Source organism: Equus quagga, chromosome 14, assembly GCF_021613505.1.
Source record: "Equus quagga isolate Etosha38 chromosome 14, UCLA_HA_Equagga_1.0, whole genome shotgun sequence".
NCBI classification, from domain to species: Eukaryota; Metazoa; Chordata; class Mammalia; order Perissodactyla; family Equidae; genus Equus; species Equus quagga.
This window is the reverse complement of record NC_060280.1, coordinates 16,167,282-16,187,608: the sequence shown is the minus strand read 5'-3', so window position 1 is coordinate 16,187,608 and position 20,327 is coordinate 16,167,282. Positions and strand designations below refer to the sequence as shown.

At 46.3% G+C, this 20,327-nt stretch overlaps 1 protein-coding gene across 9 annotated transcripts in view; it reads left to right on the top strand.

Moving 5' to 3' along the window:
• Positions 1 to 20,327, top strand: part of BMAL1 (basic helix-loop-helix ARNT like 1) — a 103,053-nt gene that overhangs the window by 71,374 nt on the left and 11,352 nt on the right. For 3 of the 9 annotated variants that reach the window (XM_046684700.1, XM_046684701.1, XM_046684702.1), the window contains 11 exons: positions 208 to 228; positions 1,962 to 2,000; positions 2,290 to 2,331; positions 3,719 to 3,876; positions 5,629 to 5,708; positions 10,820 to 10,912; positions 12,011 to 12,128; positions 14,589 to 14,738; positions 17,108 to 17,354; positions 18,495 to 18,601; positions 20,000 to 20,150. In XM_046684700.1, the coding sequence (XP_046540656.1) occupies positions 208 to 228; positions 1,962 to 2,000; positions 2,290 to 2,331; positions 3,719 to 3,876; positions 5,629 to 5,708; positions 10,820 to 10,912; positions 12,011 to 12,128; positions 14,589 to 14,738; positions 17,108 to 17,354; positions 18,495 to 18,601; positions 20,000 to 20,150 (1,206 nt within the window). The other 6 variants (XM_046684703.1, XM_046684708.1, XM_046684707.1 and 3 more) reach the window with 6 other exon arrangements.

The following is a 20,327-nucleotide window of genomic DNA, read 5'->3' as shown; positions in this document are numbered from 1 at the left end:
TCAGTCTGTGGATGTCCTGTCAATGGTGTCAGAGAGCTTCGCCTGGAGGCCTTTCTCTGAGGAAGACTTCAGTTCTTCATTATGTTTGCAGAATAAATAAGTAGAGCTCAGCCCTGGAAACAGTTTAGGAGCATTGATGTTGTCCTTAAACATTATTGAAATTAGCGTGTACCTGTTATATTAAATAGTATTTTTGTTTCTTTTTAGACTTGATGACTTTTCTTTTGAGTAAGTAAATTTTCACACTTACAGCCAACTCTTCTATATGTGTACCAACACCTAGGGGATGAGGCAGTGTAGACCGCTCAAAGGCACCTTCTGTTTTGTTGAGGCATCTGCGTGGAATCTTACCCAAATGTCCACTTAAGAGGTTTTCTTTTGTTTAATGAGGGAAAATCTCCAAGGAGGTCACCCCCCTCCAGCAGATGTCCTTTCTGCTGAAGTTCACAGGTCGAATTTGGGGAGCACAGTGGCTGGAGGTCAGATGCCCACTAGGAGATGCTATGATTAATCTGTAAGTTATCCCAGATGGCGAAGAGAGCAAACACCCAGGGGATGGAGAGTGGGTGTGAGGACTGAGAGGGTGTTCCCTAGCGGTAACTCCCGGGGGAGACCAGATCCCCTTGTCTCGGGCAGGTGCTAACGGAGCCATTGGCATGTTGTAAGACCTCTGCTGTCTAGACCTGTGGTTTCCAGCCGTGTCACGTCCAAGACCTTCAGGTTTCCCTCATAGACCCCACTTTGCAAATCTTTTGTAATTCATGGAGATCCTATTACTGAAGGAACTGTAACCCCTTCCTCTATTATTTTAATGTCCTGAAGTCACACCTCCCTGCCAGGTGAGCTTCTCTTCACCTGAGATGATCAGTTGGCCTCAGTGAACAGAGACAAGTCCAGATAAAAGGGGAGGGGGAGTTTTCTTTCTCCTGTGTGGCCTGTGTGATTTCCTCTGACCTTTAGGACTAGCCAGAGAATCTCTCTGCCTGTGAGGAAATCAAGGGCACCTGGTTGGGAACCACTGTTCTAGAACGCCCATGATGTAATTCAGAGCTCCTGAGAAAGCTGTTTTTGCCCTTGAGATTATGATGTGTGAAGGGCCATAATCCCTCCTTTCTTATGGGAGAGAGGAGAAAGGGGAGAGGCCCAGGTGGCAGTCAGTGCCCTCCTGATAAATTTAGGGGCGGAGAAGGAGGTGAGCTGATCCCAAGGGCTTTGGAATTCCTTCCTCTGAGGATTTCAGTCCCGAAACTCCAGAGGATTTCACTGAACTGCCAGGTGCCATGAAGCTTGGATTCCAGAGGCTGTGAAGGGGTCAGATCCCTGCAGTGACCCAGGACCCTCTGTGGCCAAACAGGGTTCGACACCCGTACACCCCACTCCTCCCTCTCTCCCGATTCCTCGGGCCTAGGGCTTTCCTGCCTAGCTGAGAACCAGAACAATGGGGATGGGTCGCAGTGCCTTTGCAAAGCTGCCTCAGGGCTCTGCTCCGTTAGTATTCGAGTCCCCCTCCTCACCTCGCCCCCCACCAAATATCTACGTGTATGCACACGTACATTTGACGCTTGATATGTTTTGCAAATTAATAAACTCCATTTATCCAGAATGATGAGGGGAGAAAGGTATTATCGTTATCTGGATATTCTGGTTAACTAAGTTTCCATAAATGATATATATATTCCCAATTTTCAAACAGTCAAAATATGGTAAAATATGTTAACCTGCAAACTCCTGGAGACTGTGTATAACTTTAGTTTGATAATCTGGAAAACCAGTTTGACTCTTATAGGAGGTTCAAGTTGTTTTTGTTTGTTTGTTTGACTGTTATACGTCAATAATCAATACGATGGCTATTTGAGCTTTCTAATTGCTTGGTTTCTGGATAAATGAGAGCCTTACGTGTAATGGTAAGAAGCTATTTTGTGTGTCTTTCTTAACAGTCACATTCTCTTTTGTTTTTTCAGAGAAAGCATGGACACAGACAAAGACGACCCTCATGGAAGGTACCATGACCCTAGTCGTTTGAACTTCACTGTCCTTAGAGCCGTTTTCCTTGCAGGATTCCACATTCTAGCACTTAGTGCAGTTTCCACCCATGTTCTTGATGGGAGATAGGCAAGGAGGCCGTGTGCCCTTGGCCTCAAGACACTCTCACCCCAGCCCCCAATATGGTGCCAACCAAGACCCTTCTGTGTCGGGATGATAGGGGTTAAACAGGGAACAAAATAGAGATGTATAACTTTGCCATTAAAATCCAGAGGATTGTGTTGTCATCTTTTGCTTTTTTTTCAGGTTAGAGTACACAGAGCACCAAGGAAGGATCAAAAACGCCAGGTAGGCTTGGCCCTCATTCCGTCTATAAACTGTCCTGGTTCTGGGCTCTTAGAGTGTGGTGAGGCGGCTCTGTGTGTCTGGGCCCCGTCTAATAGTCCTGCCGTCACTGTCACATCCTTACGAAATAGGGAAGGGGGTAGCGGGCCTTGGCTTGGTGTGGCCTTCTGCCCCTCACCCTCCAGCCTGAGCTGGCCTCCCTCTTTGCTGTCTTTCACGTTTAACCTGAAGGGGACTTCGGAGGTAGCAGAAAATAAATCAAGGCTCAAGTTTTCCCCCAGTCTTGGCAGGTTCCTCCTTCCTGACTCAGCCCTCCAGAGGAGACCGGCTTGGTGATTCAGTTCTTGGGCGGCCCCACCCCTCGCCCTCTGAAAGGGCCCTTATTGCCCTGCAAGTTGCAGCTGAAGGCCAGACATGGCAAATGCTCTGCTCCCTTGAGTAGATTCTCTAACCCAGTCCTTCCTGCCTCCTGCCGCACTTGCTGACCCCTTTCCATGTGGGTCCTCAGCTCTCCTGCCATTAGCTCCAGGGCCATCCGAGGCTGTGTCCTGACACAGAACCAGGGGATGCAGAATTTGGCTGACCTGAGACTTCTAGCTTTTTCCTCGCAGACCAGCCTTGGCAGGGGGTCCCAGGCTCTGTTGCTATGGCAGCAAATTACATTTCCACTGTTGATGTATCCCCTTAGGGGCACGGTCACCAACGGCAGGTGCAGGCCAGCCAGGGAGAGAATGTACCAGTCAAAGTGTCATCCCGCCTCAGCAGGCAGCAACTCCTGGGAGGGAGGAGTGTGACCTTCTTCGAGGAAGCTCTTGGGGACAGATGTGGCATCTGCTCTATCTAGGTGGGGTCATGGTTGATCCAAGGCTGGCAGTGTTAGTGACTCAGTCACTAAGGAATCAACTATGTTAGTGACCTGCTGACTCGATCAGTGAGTCTCTGACAGGCTACACAGCGGGCTTCTCACAAACCTCAGAGCCAGCTCCCTGGGGACCATGGGGCCCTCGCTGATTGCTGATCTTGATGCTTTGTTCTTTGAGACCTCCAGCTCCCTTCTCTTTCTTTCCACCCTCATCTTCAAATCTAACTTTACAGAAGCCGAGAAGAAAAGAAATGAGAAGTTAACAATACAGTTTACTCTGAAAAGACAATTTTTGTACTATTTCTCCTTAATTCTAAGCATGATATAAGCATAAAAGAAACTCATACTGACCTGGCAGTGAGGCCACTTTTGGTGACTTCAGTAAAAAAAGTGTAGTTTGAACCACTCTGCACATTCTAAATTTGCCCTGTCAGATGAATATTGAAATCAATTATAACTTATTTTTGTCATGGTCTCCTTGATGCTCAGTTATATTTTATAGAAGTCATTTTTTATATTGTTGTTCAGGGAAGCTCACAGTCAGATTGAAAAGAGGCGTCGGGATAAAATGAACAGTTTTATTGATGAATTGGCTTCATTGGTACCAACGTGCAACGCAATGTCCAGGAAATTAGATAAACTTACTGTGCTGAGGATGGCCGTTCAGCACATGAAGACGTTACGAGGTGAGACCCTGAGCCTTATTGTCCTTGATGCCCTTGCCCACACTTGTTACCACCCTTGCCTAGAATGTTCCTCAGACCCTAAGGCAAATGTTTATGACTTGCAAATGTGTAGCCTTGAGCAATATGCCTAGAATTTTCACCAATAAACATGATGCCAAGTGGAGTGATTATTGAGCTTATGTGAGTATCAAGATGCAACTTTGCAGCCCCACATCCCCAGAGGGCAGAGGCTGGGTATGTAATCAGGCTACAAGCGTATCAGAGAGGACACTGCTGATGTCCCAGCTTGCGTATGTGTGTGCCTGGACCCCGCCCGGACGATGATCAGCATCAGAAATGCAGGTGCACTTGGTGACACAGAAAAGTCGGTTTCAGTTTTTAAGAGGAAAATTCGTCATGGTTCATTTGAAGAGTGAGTCACTCGCTGATGGTTCTTGCTGCGTTTTATTGTCAGGAATGAACACTGATAAAATTTTCATCTTCCTGGAATTTTCCCAAGCTAGATAGATTCTTTATGAGGGAGGCAGTATTTTCCTTCTTTTCTGAGTGTGGGGAGGGTGAGAAAACAGAGGCAGAAATGTGGAAGTGACTTACCCAAACCACCGGAGAAATCTGAAACATATCAGACCTTTTAGTGAATCCTGTTCCTGGAATTTTCCACAGCTCATCTTGGACTATTTGAGGAAATTGGAAAGTGGGCACTCAGTCAGATCTCTGACCTGCGTGGTAAAAGAATTGCATCTTTTTATTTGTATAAAGCACCAGACATAAGAAGCTGGTTTTGTCTGAGTGTTGATCATTATTCAAAAATATAAATGTTGTATCCTGTGCTTGGAGAATGGCATTTAAAAATTATTATTAGCGAAGGTGGTAGAGATTAAATTATTATAAGCTAATTTCTCTTAAATTGAAAGGAAAAGAGTGGCAAATCTCGAGTTATCATAGAAAGCAAGGATGTGGATCAGTCATCCGCGCCTTGTTAGTTGATCTGAAAGTCACGGACACATTCCGTTTCCCTCCGTGCCTCTGGTTCTTTGAATTGTTATGGCTCCGTTCCATTTTATCTCTTCACTGTTCTACTAACCATTCTGCAGATTCCAAGTCATTGACTGCTGGCATTTTTCTCTAAGTCATTGTTCTCCTGAAAGATGCCACACTGACAGCCTTTTAAACATAAGTCTTGTCCCCTTTCTGTCCTGGGAGCTCGAGTTGCATTTGCTGAAGTAATGCATTTCCCTGGGTTGCCAAGCTGCTTTAACCCCTCCCTGCTGAAGAGGGGCTCGCACTCAGTGCCTGCTCCAATTTATTTACTCAGGGGCTGGCAGACTGGATGATTTCCCCAGAACACGTAGAGTGGTGATGTGAGGGCCTCCTAAACAACCCATTTAATAGAGATCTTGAGAGGAGGGCACCCCCCCCCGGGGCCTCCACCACTATGCTTCTAGAGCTGCCTTCTCTCTTAGAAGCAGACTTCTATCTCCCTTCTGTTATCTCCTGGTTTTCCCTGTAGTGACAAAAGCAAGCTTGTGAAGTTTCCTGTGGGCAGCAGGGTTCTTTTCAGTGGAATTCTCTTTGGCGCTACAGGATTCTGTCCAAAGCCGGATCTTGCCCTCTCAGTTAAGGAAAAAGACGACAAAATTTAAATCCCAGGGCGTGGGGAGTGGGCCGCCTCTGGAAGGTGTGAGGCAGTGAAGTGGAATAAGACATTTTCTGAATATAAAGTACCCCAGCTTTCTCTGTTCTCTCCCTAAGGTGCCACCAATCCATACACAGAAGCAAACTACAAACCAACTTTTCTGTCAGATGATGAACTGAAACACCTCATTCTCAGGGTATGTTGCAATTATGGGATTGTTGTACACATTTATTTTTACAGATTTCAGGTTAAGTACCGGCATGGGGGAATTTGATGTCTCAACACTGAGTTTTTAGGCCCACTTCCTCTTTCCGGTCTCTGCCTTCATCTTATTGTTCGGACAGTCTTCACAGTCTTTCCTCGAGACCGTCCTCCTCCTCTTCTGTCCTTGCTTAGGCAAAAGTTAGAGGTCTATGCTACTGTGACTTGAAATCAGAAGAGGCAGGATTTTGTTAAAAATAGGAGGTAGTTAAGAATCACATTCCTGGGGGCCGGCCCTGTGGCCGAGTGGTTAAGTTCCCACGCTCCGCTTCAGCGGCCCAGGGTTTCACTGGTTCGCGGGCGCGGACATGGCACCGCTCATCAGGCCACGCCGAGGTGGCATCCCACATGCCACAACTGGAAGGACCCACAACTGAAAATACACAACTGTGTACCAGGGGGGGCTTTGGGAAGAAAAAGGAAAAATTAAAAAATCTTAAAAAAAAAAAAAAAAAAAGAATCACATTCCTGCATGAAGGTTTTAGAAACAGACTGAAACTTATAATAATTGAGAATTACTCTTATCCTCACTTAACCACCAGCACAGAAACATCCACCCAAATCTTTACACCAAGATCCCTTCAAAACGACAATACTTCCAAAAACTTTGTGGTTCAAGGAGGAAAATAAATGGAGGAGGCGATGCTTCCACCTGCTTGACTGCAACTTGACATTCGTCTTGCCAGTCTCTGCAGTGAGGGAGTTGAGGTGGCACCATGGGGACCTAGCTTCTGTGCAGAGTTGGGTCTGTGCAAGGCTCCAGGACGTGCTCTGGTAGAGTGAGATTCATTTGGAAATGGAAGGGAAAGAAACCGAATTCAGAAATGTGTCCTCTTGCAAATCGTAAGAAGACAAATAGAGAAACCTAACTAAAAGGAAAGATGCCTGCCCCCCATCCCCACACAGCCAGGTTGACCTCGCTTGCTAAGCCCTCTACAAAATCTTGGCACCCTTATTTGAGCAGATGTTTGCAAAGCCCCAGGATAGAGGCTAGTCCAGCTGGATTTTTGCATGATCACCACCCATTTTCAGCGTAACCTGGCTCCTCTGTAAGTCTGGCCTGCCTGCTTACTCCAGTATCCTCTATCCGTCCCCTCATGATGTGCTATTTGAATTGGAAAGCTTTCACCTGCAAGGAACAGAAGACCTGATGAATAAGTAGGGTTTGTTTCTCAAGTACAGCTGGTCCTGGGGTAGGCTGTGCGCAGTTGGTTCAGTGGCTCAATGCAGTCAGCTGGACCCTGGCTCTTTCTGTTTTCTCTTGCCACCATGCTGAGCCAGCATGCAGCTTGTTTCCTCAGTGTGGCAAGATGGCTGTGCCAGGACTGAGTAGCCAGATCAGCCAGAAAAAAGGGGCAGGAGAGGCTCCAGGCCATGAAAGGCCTATTGGGAAAGGATATACCTTCCTGGAAGCCCAGTAATGGACTTCAGCTTATCCAGAAGATGTCACCTGGTCACCCCTAGGTGCAGGGCAGGTTGCAGAGCAAGGATTTAGGTTTTCCAGCCTCCATAGTAGAGGCAGGCAAGAGAGAAGAAGAGGGTTGGGAATTGGCCCCCAACAGCATTTTCCACACACACTTTCCAGAGCCACAACCATTTGCTAGATTTCCCTCCAGAAGTGGTTCTCACAACCCAACACAGAACTTCAGCTGTGGTCCGGGTGGCCTGGGGTGGAGAGAGGCTGGTGCCCCCACTTGCCGTAGAAGCCAGCATATTAGTACAACATTTTGGGCAGCTGTAATACTGCTCTTCCCCAGCTCTCTTGTACATGAATTATTAGAGGTTAGGACAGGTTTTTACCATCTTGCATAGGTGCAGTTTGTTTTTTTTGAACTTCTCTTTTATCTCTGTCAAGATCTATTTATTGGCTGGTCCCACATTCTAGCTTGTCATTATCGATCCTTTGAGGCTTCATGTGACTTGTAGATCTGATAGGCATGCCTTCTGTGTCTTTCATTTTCATTCATTCACTAACTCAACCAATACTTTTTGAGTTCTTACTGTATGTGCTTGGCACTGTTCTAGGAACATCCATCACTGATACACATGTTAGGGTGGGGCCAAGGCTTCCCAGCAAGTTAGTGATGGTCCTTTGGTTCCCCTCTCAGGGCACAGATATTCAGACCCAACTCTGCCCTCACCTCTCCATCCTTTTTCATACATATGTCCTTATTCTCAGGGAGAACTTGCTGAAGTTAAGATATAAACTATGTCTGTAGCATCTCTAGAGAAACCACCAGGCCGGCTTCATGGGTGTGCAACCTGTGCACTCACACAGGTCTCAGCACTTGGTTTAATGCTCTGCTGTCACCATCTTAAAAAATCATAATTTAAAAAAATTTTTCTTTTTGGTGAGAACCGTTGGCCCTGAGCTGACGTCTGTTGCCAGTCCTCCTATTTTTGCTGGAGGAAGATTGGCCCTGAGCTAACATCTGTGCCAGTCTTCCTCTATTTTGTATGTGGGACACCACCATAGCATGGCTTGATGAGTGGTATGTAGGTCCACGCCTGGTATCCAAACCCGCAAACCCTGGGCCACCGAAGCAGAGCATGTGAACTTCACTATGCCACCAGGCTGGCCCCCAAAATCATAGTTTGTGAACAGGGGTCCCTGCATTTTCATTTTGTACTGAGCCCTACAAATTATGTAGCTGGAATTGATTACCATCCTGGTAATTTGATGTTTTCAAGGAAAAAAAATACATATATATAAAATAAATATATATTTATTATATATATTATATATATAAAATATATAATATATATATAAAACAAGCTCCTTTGGTAATAACAATGGCTTAATAATTTTTTTGTTGCTGCTTTTCTAAATAATTTCCTATCAGATGCCCGCACTTATCAGGATATAGAGCAGAGATTTTAATGCTATTCAAGCTAAATACTTCATCTTGGGCTTGCCGTTTCTGCTCTTCTGTTTCATACAACACTGATGGTGATTGTCTTCCCTGATGAAACTTCCCGTCCTCCTTTGGCACGTGTTGGTGGCTGTGGAGTACTGTCCCATCCCTTGCCACTCCTAGGTGCCCATTTCCGCGGAATGTGCTTCAGCGGAAGGCGAGGTCGCTCAGAGGGTCTTTGAACAGTCTGGAGGCAGGAACTGGACTTCCACTTTCCTTGCCTACGTAGATCTAACTAATTGCTTCCTTGACTGAAACCTTTCAGAATATCTGTCTTTAACACATGATGTGTCAGGGAGCACCCAACCTGATCAGTTTATAATGTCTAGATACTCTGCTCCCCCACGTTTTGAAAACTAGGCAGACCCTACCAGGGCTTGGCCACTATCAACCAACAGCCTTTGCCCTGAGAGCGAGCCTGACTGCCCTGTGGCCCCATGGTGCTCCTGGTGCTCTCACACCTCTGCTCTTCAGCTGTCCCTGCGGCCGCGGCTCCTGGCCCCAGTGGTGGTCAGCAGCACAAGTGAAGCAGGGCCCCCTACACTGCCATGTGCATTGGCCTTGGAACCTACTCTCTCTCCCCTGGATGTGCTGGAACCCACTTTGCTCGTGGCATTGGTTCAGGCCTGACTCTGCCCAGCATTTCCTCCAGGATGTCACAGTCACCTTCTTCCAGGTACCTTTCATGCCACATCACTTCATCAATGAAAAGCCTCAAAACACTTCTCTTGTTCCCTATAAGAATGTCTGCAAGGCAAGTGAAGAAGTTATTATTACCCCATTTTTTGACAGAATGCGGCTTCTAGCTGACGGTGCCTGGAAAGTCGCTTCCCCTCACTGCCCTCCGTTGCCCTGGGCCTGCTGAGAGGCCTGACTTAGGCAAGGATCATTCTGTCCCCCATCTGCCTGGGTGGCCTGCCAGCTTCTCCCCGCAGTAGTGATTCTGTTCCCCTCTTTCTCTCTTCTTTTATCCCAGTGCGACTACGTGAACCATTCTTTTCCCTTCTGGCACATGAATACATTTCCTAATTTTTTAAATTAAACTATATCCTAAAGGCCCGTTTTCGAAAAGGGAGTGGAGTTTCTCTATATTTTTCCAAAGAAGAGACTAAGCACTAGTGAATAAAGCGAGATATTGACCCACGGTGTATTAGAAGTGTGGGAGCTGAGTGTAAGAGCAAAGACATGATAGACCGGGGACCACCCTCCCCGTCGCTGGGGAGACCCCAGCAGGAGGTGAGTGGTTGTCCATCTGGAAAGTTGTGGATAGGATTCATGCAGGCATAGACAAAATATTCTAGGCTCTCAGATATGATAGCTTTGGTATTTATCTGCTTCAGTCTGTCTAACAAATATTGTCCTTCTCTACACCTGTCTTTGTTGGCACTTTTGATTTTTACTTATATTGTGAAGAAGAGGTAAAAAGAACCTAAGGGGAAATTTGTGCTTTGCCTTGTTGTCTCACTTAGGATACAAACAGCCGGCGCTGGATAAGGGATCACACTTGAGAGCACTAGTTCTCAACACTGTGAACGTTAGGATCACTTTGGGGAAGAAGTGGGGATAGAGTGGGGGTTAAAACAAGTGATCCAGCCCCACTCCAGACCATCGGCATAAAAATACCAAACCAAAGCAAAACCCCACCCCTCCGAATCCTGAACCACAGTTCTAGAGACAGCTCCCTGTGGATGGAGGTGTTCATGTTGAGGACAGATGGCGGCCAAGATACTGGAGAGGGGATTCTGACCTTAAAAATTTTTTCCAGTATCAGATTCTGTGATTTTACATAGAGTTATTATCATCAGAGCAATAAAATACGGCGTCTCTGGACCTTCACACAATCAAAGGGGAATTCTTAAGCTGAATTCTACTTTGCAATAGAATTTACTTTAACTGGACTTTCCCTCGTGACCATTAGATGACACAGGTGTATATAGCTGCCTTAGAGAGAATGCTGTTATTCTCATGAGGCGTTTGTTTTAAACATCCTGTTCTCAGGATGCCTGTGAAAGTGTCGAGTGCCCTTTATAGTGGCTGATACTTAGAAAACGAATCCTTATTTGCTATCAGAGTGATTACACATCATGTTTCTTGAAGTGTGAGAAATTGATTGTGCATTTCTCCTGATTAGGCAGCAGATGGATTTTTGTTTGTCGTAGGATGTGACCGAGGGAAGATCCTCTTTGTCTCGGAGTCTGTCTTCAAGATCCTCAACTACAGCCAGGTACTGCGCATGCCCCTGTTAGTGGTGAGCAGCCTCACAGCAGCCTACTTTTCAGAATAATTATGGTATTCAAGTCACATGTGAAATGTTTAGATTGTTCCCCCACCGAATCCTTCTTCCAGAAAATTCTTTACTTCTTAATAGAGAAATGAATTTAAACTTAGAAAAGCCTTTTAATATGTTCCATGTTTCCCCTGTTGGAAGGCTTGACTCTCCTCTCAGCAGCAGCTTTATAACTTTCTCATTGCTGTCAACTAAATATCCCACCATCATAGGGTGGGGGTGGAGGGCAAGGGGCTATCGAGGAGGAAGAAAGGTAGGCTGATGATCCAATACCAGAGAGTAAGAAAACTGGGAATCCACCCAAACTGCATCTGCAGAGATGTGTCACCTATTAGCCTTGTCGAACCTCAACTTCCTAAATAAGATAAACATTTCTGGAAGCTTCTAGAGCAGAGCTTTTCACCTGTTATGTCCCTAGAGCTTCTGTTCACTCACTCGCTGATTCATTTATTCAATCAACATGCTCGTGTTTGCGTGGAAATCTGGTAAGGCAGAAGAATTGAAGAATCAAAATAACGTCTATATGAATTAGAAGTGAGGTGACCTCGATGTTTCCAAAGTGTTTTGCTCTTTTTAGTCTTAGAGCAAAGTTGTGGGGAAGTTGTTATGATCTCTGCTGACAGAGTAGGCTGTTGAGGCGCATGGTGTGACCCAACTCACATAAGAACAGAGAGGCTTAATGGAGCTCGAGTCGGAGCCCACGCCCCGCAGTCCTCCTGCTGGGGTCTTACAGGAATGTGTGCGCATCAGAAACAAGCAAAAAGGCATACCCACAGCTGAAAGGTTCTTGCCTTAGAGGAGCATGAACTATTTATATAATTGAGCCCTTTAGCCTCATGTGTTATCAAAACCAAACTCCTGATGCCTCATTCGCTGTCTCTATCCAGGCAGAGTGACTGGACAGGTATACAGGTGCACATGTGAAATATCTGACATTGTCACGCTTCAAAATACAAAATAAAGGCAAAGCACCTGTTGGATAATTTATATTCCACATGCTGTTGACTTGGCATCTTTGACGTTTCACCCCCACAGAATGATCTGATTGGTCAGAGTCTGTTTGACTACCTGCATCCTAAAGACATCGCCAAAGTCAAGGAGCAGCTCTCCTCCTCGGACACCGCGCCGCGGGAGCGGCTCATAGACGCAAAAAGTGAGTGCGGGAGGCCGCCGCTGCTCCCCAGCCGCCATGCAGGCGCCGCAGCGCAGGGTGTGGGCCGTGGGCTGGGCCTCCGGGTCCTCCCTCTCTGCCCTTTAGCTGGGTCACAGGGGCTGTCTTTGGCTAAGTGGAATTATTTACATTCCTTTGTGTTTGTTTTGTTTTACATATAGAAGAAAAAACTCAACATTCAAATTCCTAGAGACGAAAAACAGCTTTGATTTGATTCTGTCTGAGTTTTAGTCACTTTTTTTCAGAATCTAGAAATTCCCGGTTGTACACTCCTGAGTTTAAAGGGTTCACACCAGTTAGATATCTTCCCTCTGAAAACATCACCACTCTTTATCTGAGTGCCACACGAACAGCCTCAGGAAAGCAAGAAAACCTCAAGTGTAAATATGTTTCTTAGACCAAAGTGGTTCCTCGTTAGATTGGCTCCCCTCCTGGCTTCCTTCTTGCAGCACTGGAACCACCATTCACATTCCACCCCCAGCATCCTGCTCCTGCATCCCCTCCCTGTCTCCTGTGTGAGGCCCCAGTAGCACTCTTCTCCTAAAGGAGAAGTCCTGTGGGAGGCTGTGCACTCCAGCAGTTAAGAGTGTGGACTCTGAAGTCAGATTGCCAGGCTCATGTCTTAGCTCTGTCATTTACTAGCTGTGTGACCTTGAGCAAGTTACTTAATCTCTCTGTACCTCAGCTTCCTTATCTGCAAAATAGTACCTATTTCACTGGGTTGTTGTGCAGATTAAATATGTTAATCTACATAAAGCACATGGGACGGCTCCCAGCATATGGTATGCACAGTATCAGTGTTGGTATTCGCCTTGGCCCAGTGCATGGCCTACCTAGTTTCCTGCTTCCAAGCTCTCCATCTTAATCTCTGCAGGGAGATACCACAAAGGAATCTGCTTTAAAACATCCTCTTCATTAAGGCACTCCTCCTCTTCCTAAAAGTACAATGCAGACCTGGTACCTGGCCCTGGCAATTTTTTAGTGACTTGAGAATAAGATGGATGATGTTTGGTCCTTGCCTTTAAGGCTCCTACCGTATAGTCAGGGAGACAAGGGGACAGAATACGTGCAGCCATCGAAAAAGTACCAGGCATAGAGAACGGATGATTAATTCTCATGTGGGCGTGGGGACAGGCATCGCTGAATAGATGACAACTGAAGTGGGTTTGAAAAGATGAATTAATGTTTGCGAGGTGGTGAAGAGAGGAAAAGAGCAAAGGAAATGATTGGTGGATGGGTGCAGAGGTGTGGTGCCATGTGGCCTGCTTGGCGCTGCTGGAGCAAAATATGCAGGGGTGGGGGAGGGCTGGACCGTGAAGACCTTTCTTCCATGGGGACTCGGTGAAGGGCTCTGGTCTGGGCGGGGCAAGTGTGGGTTGGCGTTCTGGGGAAAACCACAGAGGTGGCCGTGTGGGAGGTAGGTTGAGAGGTGAGACCCAGGAGGAGCCCTGCAGCGGCCACTCCTCTCACGGTTGCTCCCGTGATGGGCGGGGGCACTTATTCCCCCTGGGCGAGATCTGTCGACCCGGCTTCTGCACTGACAGGTAGCCGGTGTTGCTATCAGGATCACAGTCCTGCTTCTCCTGCAGAGACTCCAGTTCAGCTGATCTAGAACAGCACAGTCCAGTGGAAACATAATGCAAACCACAAATATGAGCCATATATGGGACTTGCAATTTTCTGGTAGCCACTTTAAAAAAGTAAAATAAATGTAAAATTATTTTAATACTATGTTTAACATGCTAAATCCAACACGAGGGGTTTCTTTGGTACCACGTCTTTGAGATCCTGTGTGTATTCACACTACAGCACATCTCCAGTCAGGGTAGCCACACCTCAGGTGCTCAGTCGCTGCACGTAGCTGGTGGCTACCGCATTGGACAGCACAGATCTGGACTGGGGTCCGGGAAGTCATATGCTGATAAATCATCCAGGGGATTCTGGCCACAGCCAAGTTTGAGAACTAATGGCAATCCTGCTTCCTCCTTTCCGTTCCAGCGTCCAAATCTTGCCCATCCTTCAAGTCCCAGCCCAAGTTCCTCCTCCTCTGGGAAGCACAGATTGTCTCCGCCATTTATTTGGCACTAATCCTACGTCACCTTGTGTTATCATCAGTCTTTTCGTGGTGGACTTCCATTTCCCCTTCTCAGCCGTGAGCTCCTGCGGGACAGGAACCCCCTGCTACATTTCCTTTTATCCCCCAGAGCTCCTAGTCCATTCGTCCGGGAGCTGCATTCTCCGTGATCTGTAAACACTTCCAGATTGACAATGGACCTATCCATACTGCATCTTTTAACGCCTAAACTGAGGAGAAATGTCATTCTCATGCCGTTGTTATAAAACAGCGAGGCAGGAAAGAAAAGGCTTTCTTCAAGGTCACACGCCCCCTGCTGGCAGACAACACTACCCTCAGTTTATCACATTTTGTGTATTGATTTGCAGCTGGACTTCCAGTTAAAACAGATATAACCCCTGGGCCATCTCGATTATGTTCTGGAGCACGACGTTCTTTCTTCTGTAGGATGAAGTGTAACAGGCCTTCAGTAAAGGTTGAAGACAAGGATTTCCCCTCCACCTGCTCAAAGAAAAAAGGTAACCCTTTAACAGTTCTTTAAAGTCCTGGTGCGGGCGAGCCTTGCCCTCTACACTGGAGCTCCCAGCAGGGTGTTGACTCCGTGGTTCCAAGCTGGTCAGAGCTGTGGGCCCCAGCATTGCGGCCAGGACCCCACTCTGCCCCCTACGGTGTAGGGCAGTTAGGGAGCAGAGGAGAGTTGGAAAGCCCTGATGTGTTGTCACGATGACAGATTCATGGGAAGGCTTCCTCTGTTTAGATTCTGCTTGTTTAATGTGGTTGAGAAAGAATACTCTCAGCCACGACCCTAACTGCCTCCCGAGCAGCCACCAGTCCACCAAAATCACTCTCGCTGAATTCACCAGTGAACTTCCTTTTGCTAAACGCAATGGACACTTCTCATTTGTTTTTCATCTTGAAGTATTCTCTTCCCTAGGATTCCCTGAAACCACATCCTTCTTGTCTCCCCTGTCCTCTGTCACTCCGGGCTCTCTTCCTGGTTCCTTTTGCTGGCTCCTCCTCTTCCGTCCTGGGCCTCCTTCTCTTCTCCATCTACACTCCATCCATAGTGATGTCATCTACTCCCTTAGCTTTTAGTGCCATTTATATGCCAGTAACTTCCAAGTTTATATTTCTAGCCCAGACTTCTCTTTTGAACTCCAGATCTGTGAATTGACTGCCTATTAAATCTACCTGCTTAGATAGCTCAAGGGCTTGTCAAACATGATCTATAGAAAAGGAACCCCCTGAGCTTCTCCTTGATGTAAACGGTGCCACTATTCATCTAGTTGTGCGTGCTAGAAACCTGGGAGGCACCCTCACCCTGTTCACCCCCCACCCTGATCCAGTCAGTTAGGAAGTGCTGCCACAGTGAATTCCTTCTGCGGAAGTTAGCTGCAATATGTTTATCTATTTTCATGTTTACCCCTATCACTAGATCCAGGCTGCCCTCAGCTCCCACCACTTCTGGTGAAATAGGCTCCTCATACTTTCCATCCTTCCATGCAGCAGCCAGAATGATCTTTCTAAAAGCAAGTCTTTGTATCAGTTCCCTGTTTAAAACCCTTCAATGTTTCCCATTGCTCTTAAAGAAAAGTTCAAATTCCTTACCATGACCATGCAACCCCCACCCCTGCCACTACTCTGTACATTTGAGCCTTGCCGACTTCCCTTCCCTCCAAGGCCTCTGTACACAGTGTCACCTCGGACTGGAATTCCACACCTCCCCCAGCTGCCTTTACCTGGCTCACTCCAGCTCATCCTTGCGTTGGGCATCAATGTCTGTCCCTCACTCCCTCAGGCTGCCTTATGTTGTCTTGTAGCACCCTGCAGGTTTTCTTTCTAGCACATTCTCACAGTTGCAGTTATGGAGTTATTTGTGTGGTTATTTGTTTAAAGTCTGTCTCCCTCATTAGACGGTAAACTCCACAAAGCCATGTCTGATTTGTTTTCTGCTGTTTCCCAGTAAGTAGCACAGACCCAATGCTTGGTAAACACTCCATAAGGAGTTGTTTATTATTGAAATCCACAGTGCTCCACACTTAATGTGTCCCAAAGTGAAATCTTTTCTTCCTCTCCTCTGAAACCTCCTCTGTATCCTCTCCCCTGAGTCAGTGAACTCTACCATCAACCACTCAATCCAAAAAGGTTGGAGTCATCTTCATTTTCTTTCTTTCATACCAAATATTTTGATATTCACACCAAATCCCAACAGCTCTATCTCAGAAATTTCTCCTGAGTCCTCTCCGGCCGCCTTCTCATCCTCAGTGTGCTGCCCGAGCTCAGTCCTCATCATCTCTTGCTGTATTATTGTCCTTCTTCTGGTTCTCACTCTCTTCCAGTTCACCCGTCACTCTGCTCCTAGAGCATCCAGACCATGATTTGATTTTGCTGTTTCCCCACTTAAATACCTTTGGAAGCTCTCCATTTCTTATCTGAAAAAGACTAACGCATTTGTCAGGAGATAATCCAAGACCTCTGTAATCTGCCCCCAACCTGCCTTTCCAACTTGACCTCTGCCCTTCCTTTCCACTTCAACCCCATGGAGCTCTCTGCTGTTTTTCGTACAGGATATGCCTCTGTGCCTTTGCACATTCTAGTTCCTTAGACAGTGCTCATCCTTCTTGACTGACCTCCTACATTGTTTTTCTGGGCAGCCTTCCTTTCCCCAGGTAGATTTAAATACACCTTCCTTGGTTATGTAATGCCTTTGGTATAACCAGCTCTCCTAAGACATATGACACTGGATAATAATTATCTATTTTTCTGTCTTCCTCACTTCTGGAGAGTAAAGCTTTGTTTTTTATATTTTGACTCCCTACCTACATCCTATAGGCTGCCTTCATGCCCCAAAACCACACTGACACTAACCATGGACTTTACTTTCTAGCAGATCGAAAAAGCTTCTGCACAATCCACAGCACAGGCTATTTGAAAAGCTGGCCACCCACAAAGATGGGGCTGGATGAAGACAACGAACCAGACAATGAGGGGTGTAATCTCAGCTGCCTTGTTGCAATCGGACGACTGCATTCTCATGTGGTTCCACAGCCGGTGAACGGGGAAATCAGGGTGAAATCCATGGAATATGTCTCTCGACATGCGATAGATGGCAAATTTGTTTTTGTGGACCAGAGGTGAGAGTATGCACGTTGCCTTTGAACAATAATGGTAGAGGATTTTTAACCCTGTGGAAAGCAGAGAAGACTGAGCCGTCGGCAGGCTTTCCTAAGGCTAGAGAGAGAGAAGGAAGTGATGGGGATCTCTGCTAAAAAGTGAGACCCATAAGAATATCATTGTAAATACTGGGATTTTTCTCTGTGACATTCTTTGGCATATAGAGACAGTTAAGTGGGGTGGTTTGATGTCCATGGCTGAAAGAGAAATAGTAGGCATAGCATGCTATCTGAATGTACGGAATGTTCCAGACCATTACTGTGATTGGAATTCTGGAATGTAGGACTTGGGAAAGATAATCTAGTCCTGAGCTGTGCAATATAGTCATTCGCCATGTTAATCTCGTATGGCTATTCAAGTTTTAATTTAATCAAGTAAAATTTCAATTCCTCAGGCTTACCAGCCACATTTCAAGTACTCAGTAGCCACAGGTAGCTAATGGCACAGATATAGAATGTTTCCATCATCGCAGAAAGTTCTGTTGGACAACGCTGACCTAGTCTAATCCCGTTTTTTATGGATGAGGAACTGAGGCCCAGCCTGAAGACTGGCCTCCTCCAGGGTTCACAACTGAGTGGTGGTAGACCTGGGCTAAGAAGGCACATGTCCCAAGTATCCCCTGCTCTCTGCTGCCTCCTTAAGAATATTCATAGGCTAAGAATTTTTCTGGCTGCTAGAAATAGTCACTAAAGGCTGGAGAAGGAGACAGCCACTTTTTAAGGTCCTTGTGGCCCCTGCTCCTGGAGCTTCTGGTGTTTGGTTATGCTGATAAAAAGTAGGCATTGAAACAGAAGTTTTGTACTGGGGTTTGGACTTCTGCCACATTTTTATCTAACTAATATAGTTACCATTTTTAAACCTCCTAAAATTTGATTTCTTGTGATAACAGCCCCTTTGAAAGGCTTCTTTGCTTTCTTTACCTCCATTTTTATAGCCTTGATTTAATTCAGTTGCTTAAAAAAAAAATTATCCTCATAGTAAGCCCTCTGAAAATCCACCCAGCGTTGAACTTGTTCTCATTGGCTGTAGGAGGGTTCATCCACGCAGAGATGCTATTAATTGTCTGAATGGCTTTCTCTTTTAAAAAAAATTCCTTCTAGGGCAACAGCTATTTTGGCATATTTACCACAAGAACTTCTAGGCACATCATGTTATGAATATTTTCACCAAGATGACATAGGACATCTTGCAGAATGTCACAGGCAAGGTAAGCTGGGCTGTACAAAAGGCTGAGTTTAAGGTGTCCCCCTGCTTCTAGACTAGTCCACATAACCTTCCAGAGAAGTCTGCCCTTAGCCATGTGGGAGTCAGCCAGCCCAAGAGTCTCGGGGCCAAAACAACTGTGAAGAGAGGAAGCTGATGCTCCCAGACCCTGTTTATCCCCTTACAGATAACCCATCCCTGACTGCCTAGGGTTTTCTAACATAGGCCTGGACGATTTATGGAAGGCATTTCTTGTTCAGAGGATTTACCTGGACCCTGGGAAGATTCACTATGGCCCAAACCGGTCTAATTCTCTTTTCCATAAAATCCTGCAGTGCCTCCTGTATTTTCCTCTTGACTAATAGCACAGCCACATATGTAGCCTCTTGAGAGAGAAACCAGCACTGACACCTTCCTTTACTTCATCGTCCACTAGATCCTGTTCATCCACTTCAGACATGCATTTCCAAAAAGGCTCCTTTTTGCCGCCTCCCCTTCCGTGACCCTGGTTCAGACCCTTGTGCCCATCTGATAATTGTAATAGATTCCCCCTGCTCCCTTCTGCCCCCAGTCCATCTTTCATCTTCCACAGTGACCCCATTTATGCTCCAATGGATCGAGCCTGGTAATGTCACATCCCTGCTTAAAACCTCCCACCTTTATACTCAAGCCCAAATGCCCATGACACGTGTTCAAGACCCTCCACCTCCTGGCCCTGACCCACCTCCACAGCCTCATCCCCCATGCCTGCCTGCCAGGCCCCGTGCTCCAGCCACACTGACCACCTCACTGTTCCCTGGGCCCAAGGCCCTGCCACTCCTCGGGCGCTACTTGGCTCTTCCCTCCCTCCTTGTGGCAAACTCGTATTCATCCTTAAGGCTCTGGTCACCTCCTCTGCATAGCTGCCTTTCATTCCTCTCCTAAGGGCAGAGGTCATATCCTGTCTCCTCTCCTATCTACAGTGCACAGTACATGAAAGGTGCTCATTACATGTTTATTAGATGAAAGGATGAGGTTTGAATAGGTGAGTGACCTCTCCAGATTCAGAGGTCCTAAAAATGCTGTACTGCCCCCAGGCTTTGTGATGGGGAAAGAACATGGGCCCTTTGGACAGTGCCTCTCATTTGTTGGTGTTCACTTCAGGCTGATTCCTGTTAGATGCCTATAATGCAGTTATTCCCTGGAGACTTCCTTTCATACACTCTGAAAAATAGTAGCAGATTCAAAAATGAGTTGAGAGGCTCTGATTCAGACCCTCAGAAACAACCTGTTCTCTGAAGTGCCAGCTCCCTTGGCTTCTTAAAGAGTGATGGCATTGGAGCCTGAGCACACTTAGGATTTGGTTAGTGTAATATACTGGTCTGAGGAAACAACAGTGTTCATGGTTTCTTTGCATTTTCAGTTTTACAGACGAGAGAAAAGATTACAACTAATTGCTATAAGTTTAAAATCAAAGATGGTTCTTTCATCACGCTACGGAGTCGATGGTTCAGTTTCATGAACCCTTGGACCAAGGAAGTAGAATACATTGTCTCAACCAACACTGTTGTTTTGTAAGTGTTTTTCCTATATCGAAAGCTCCCTTGCTTCAAAGAGAAATGCCTTGGGCTCCTTACCTGGGAAAAGGGGGTACAAACAACAGCCAGTATCACATCCTCTAATACCACGTTGCTAATATCGTATGAAGCCTAAAGATTGGCAGAAGCCAAAAGGGTTGTTAACAAAGGACA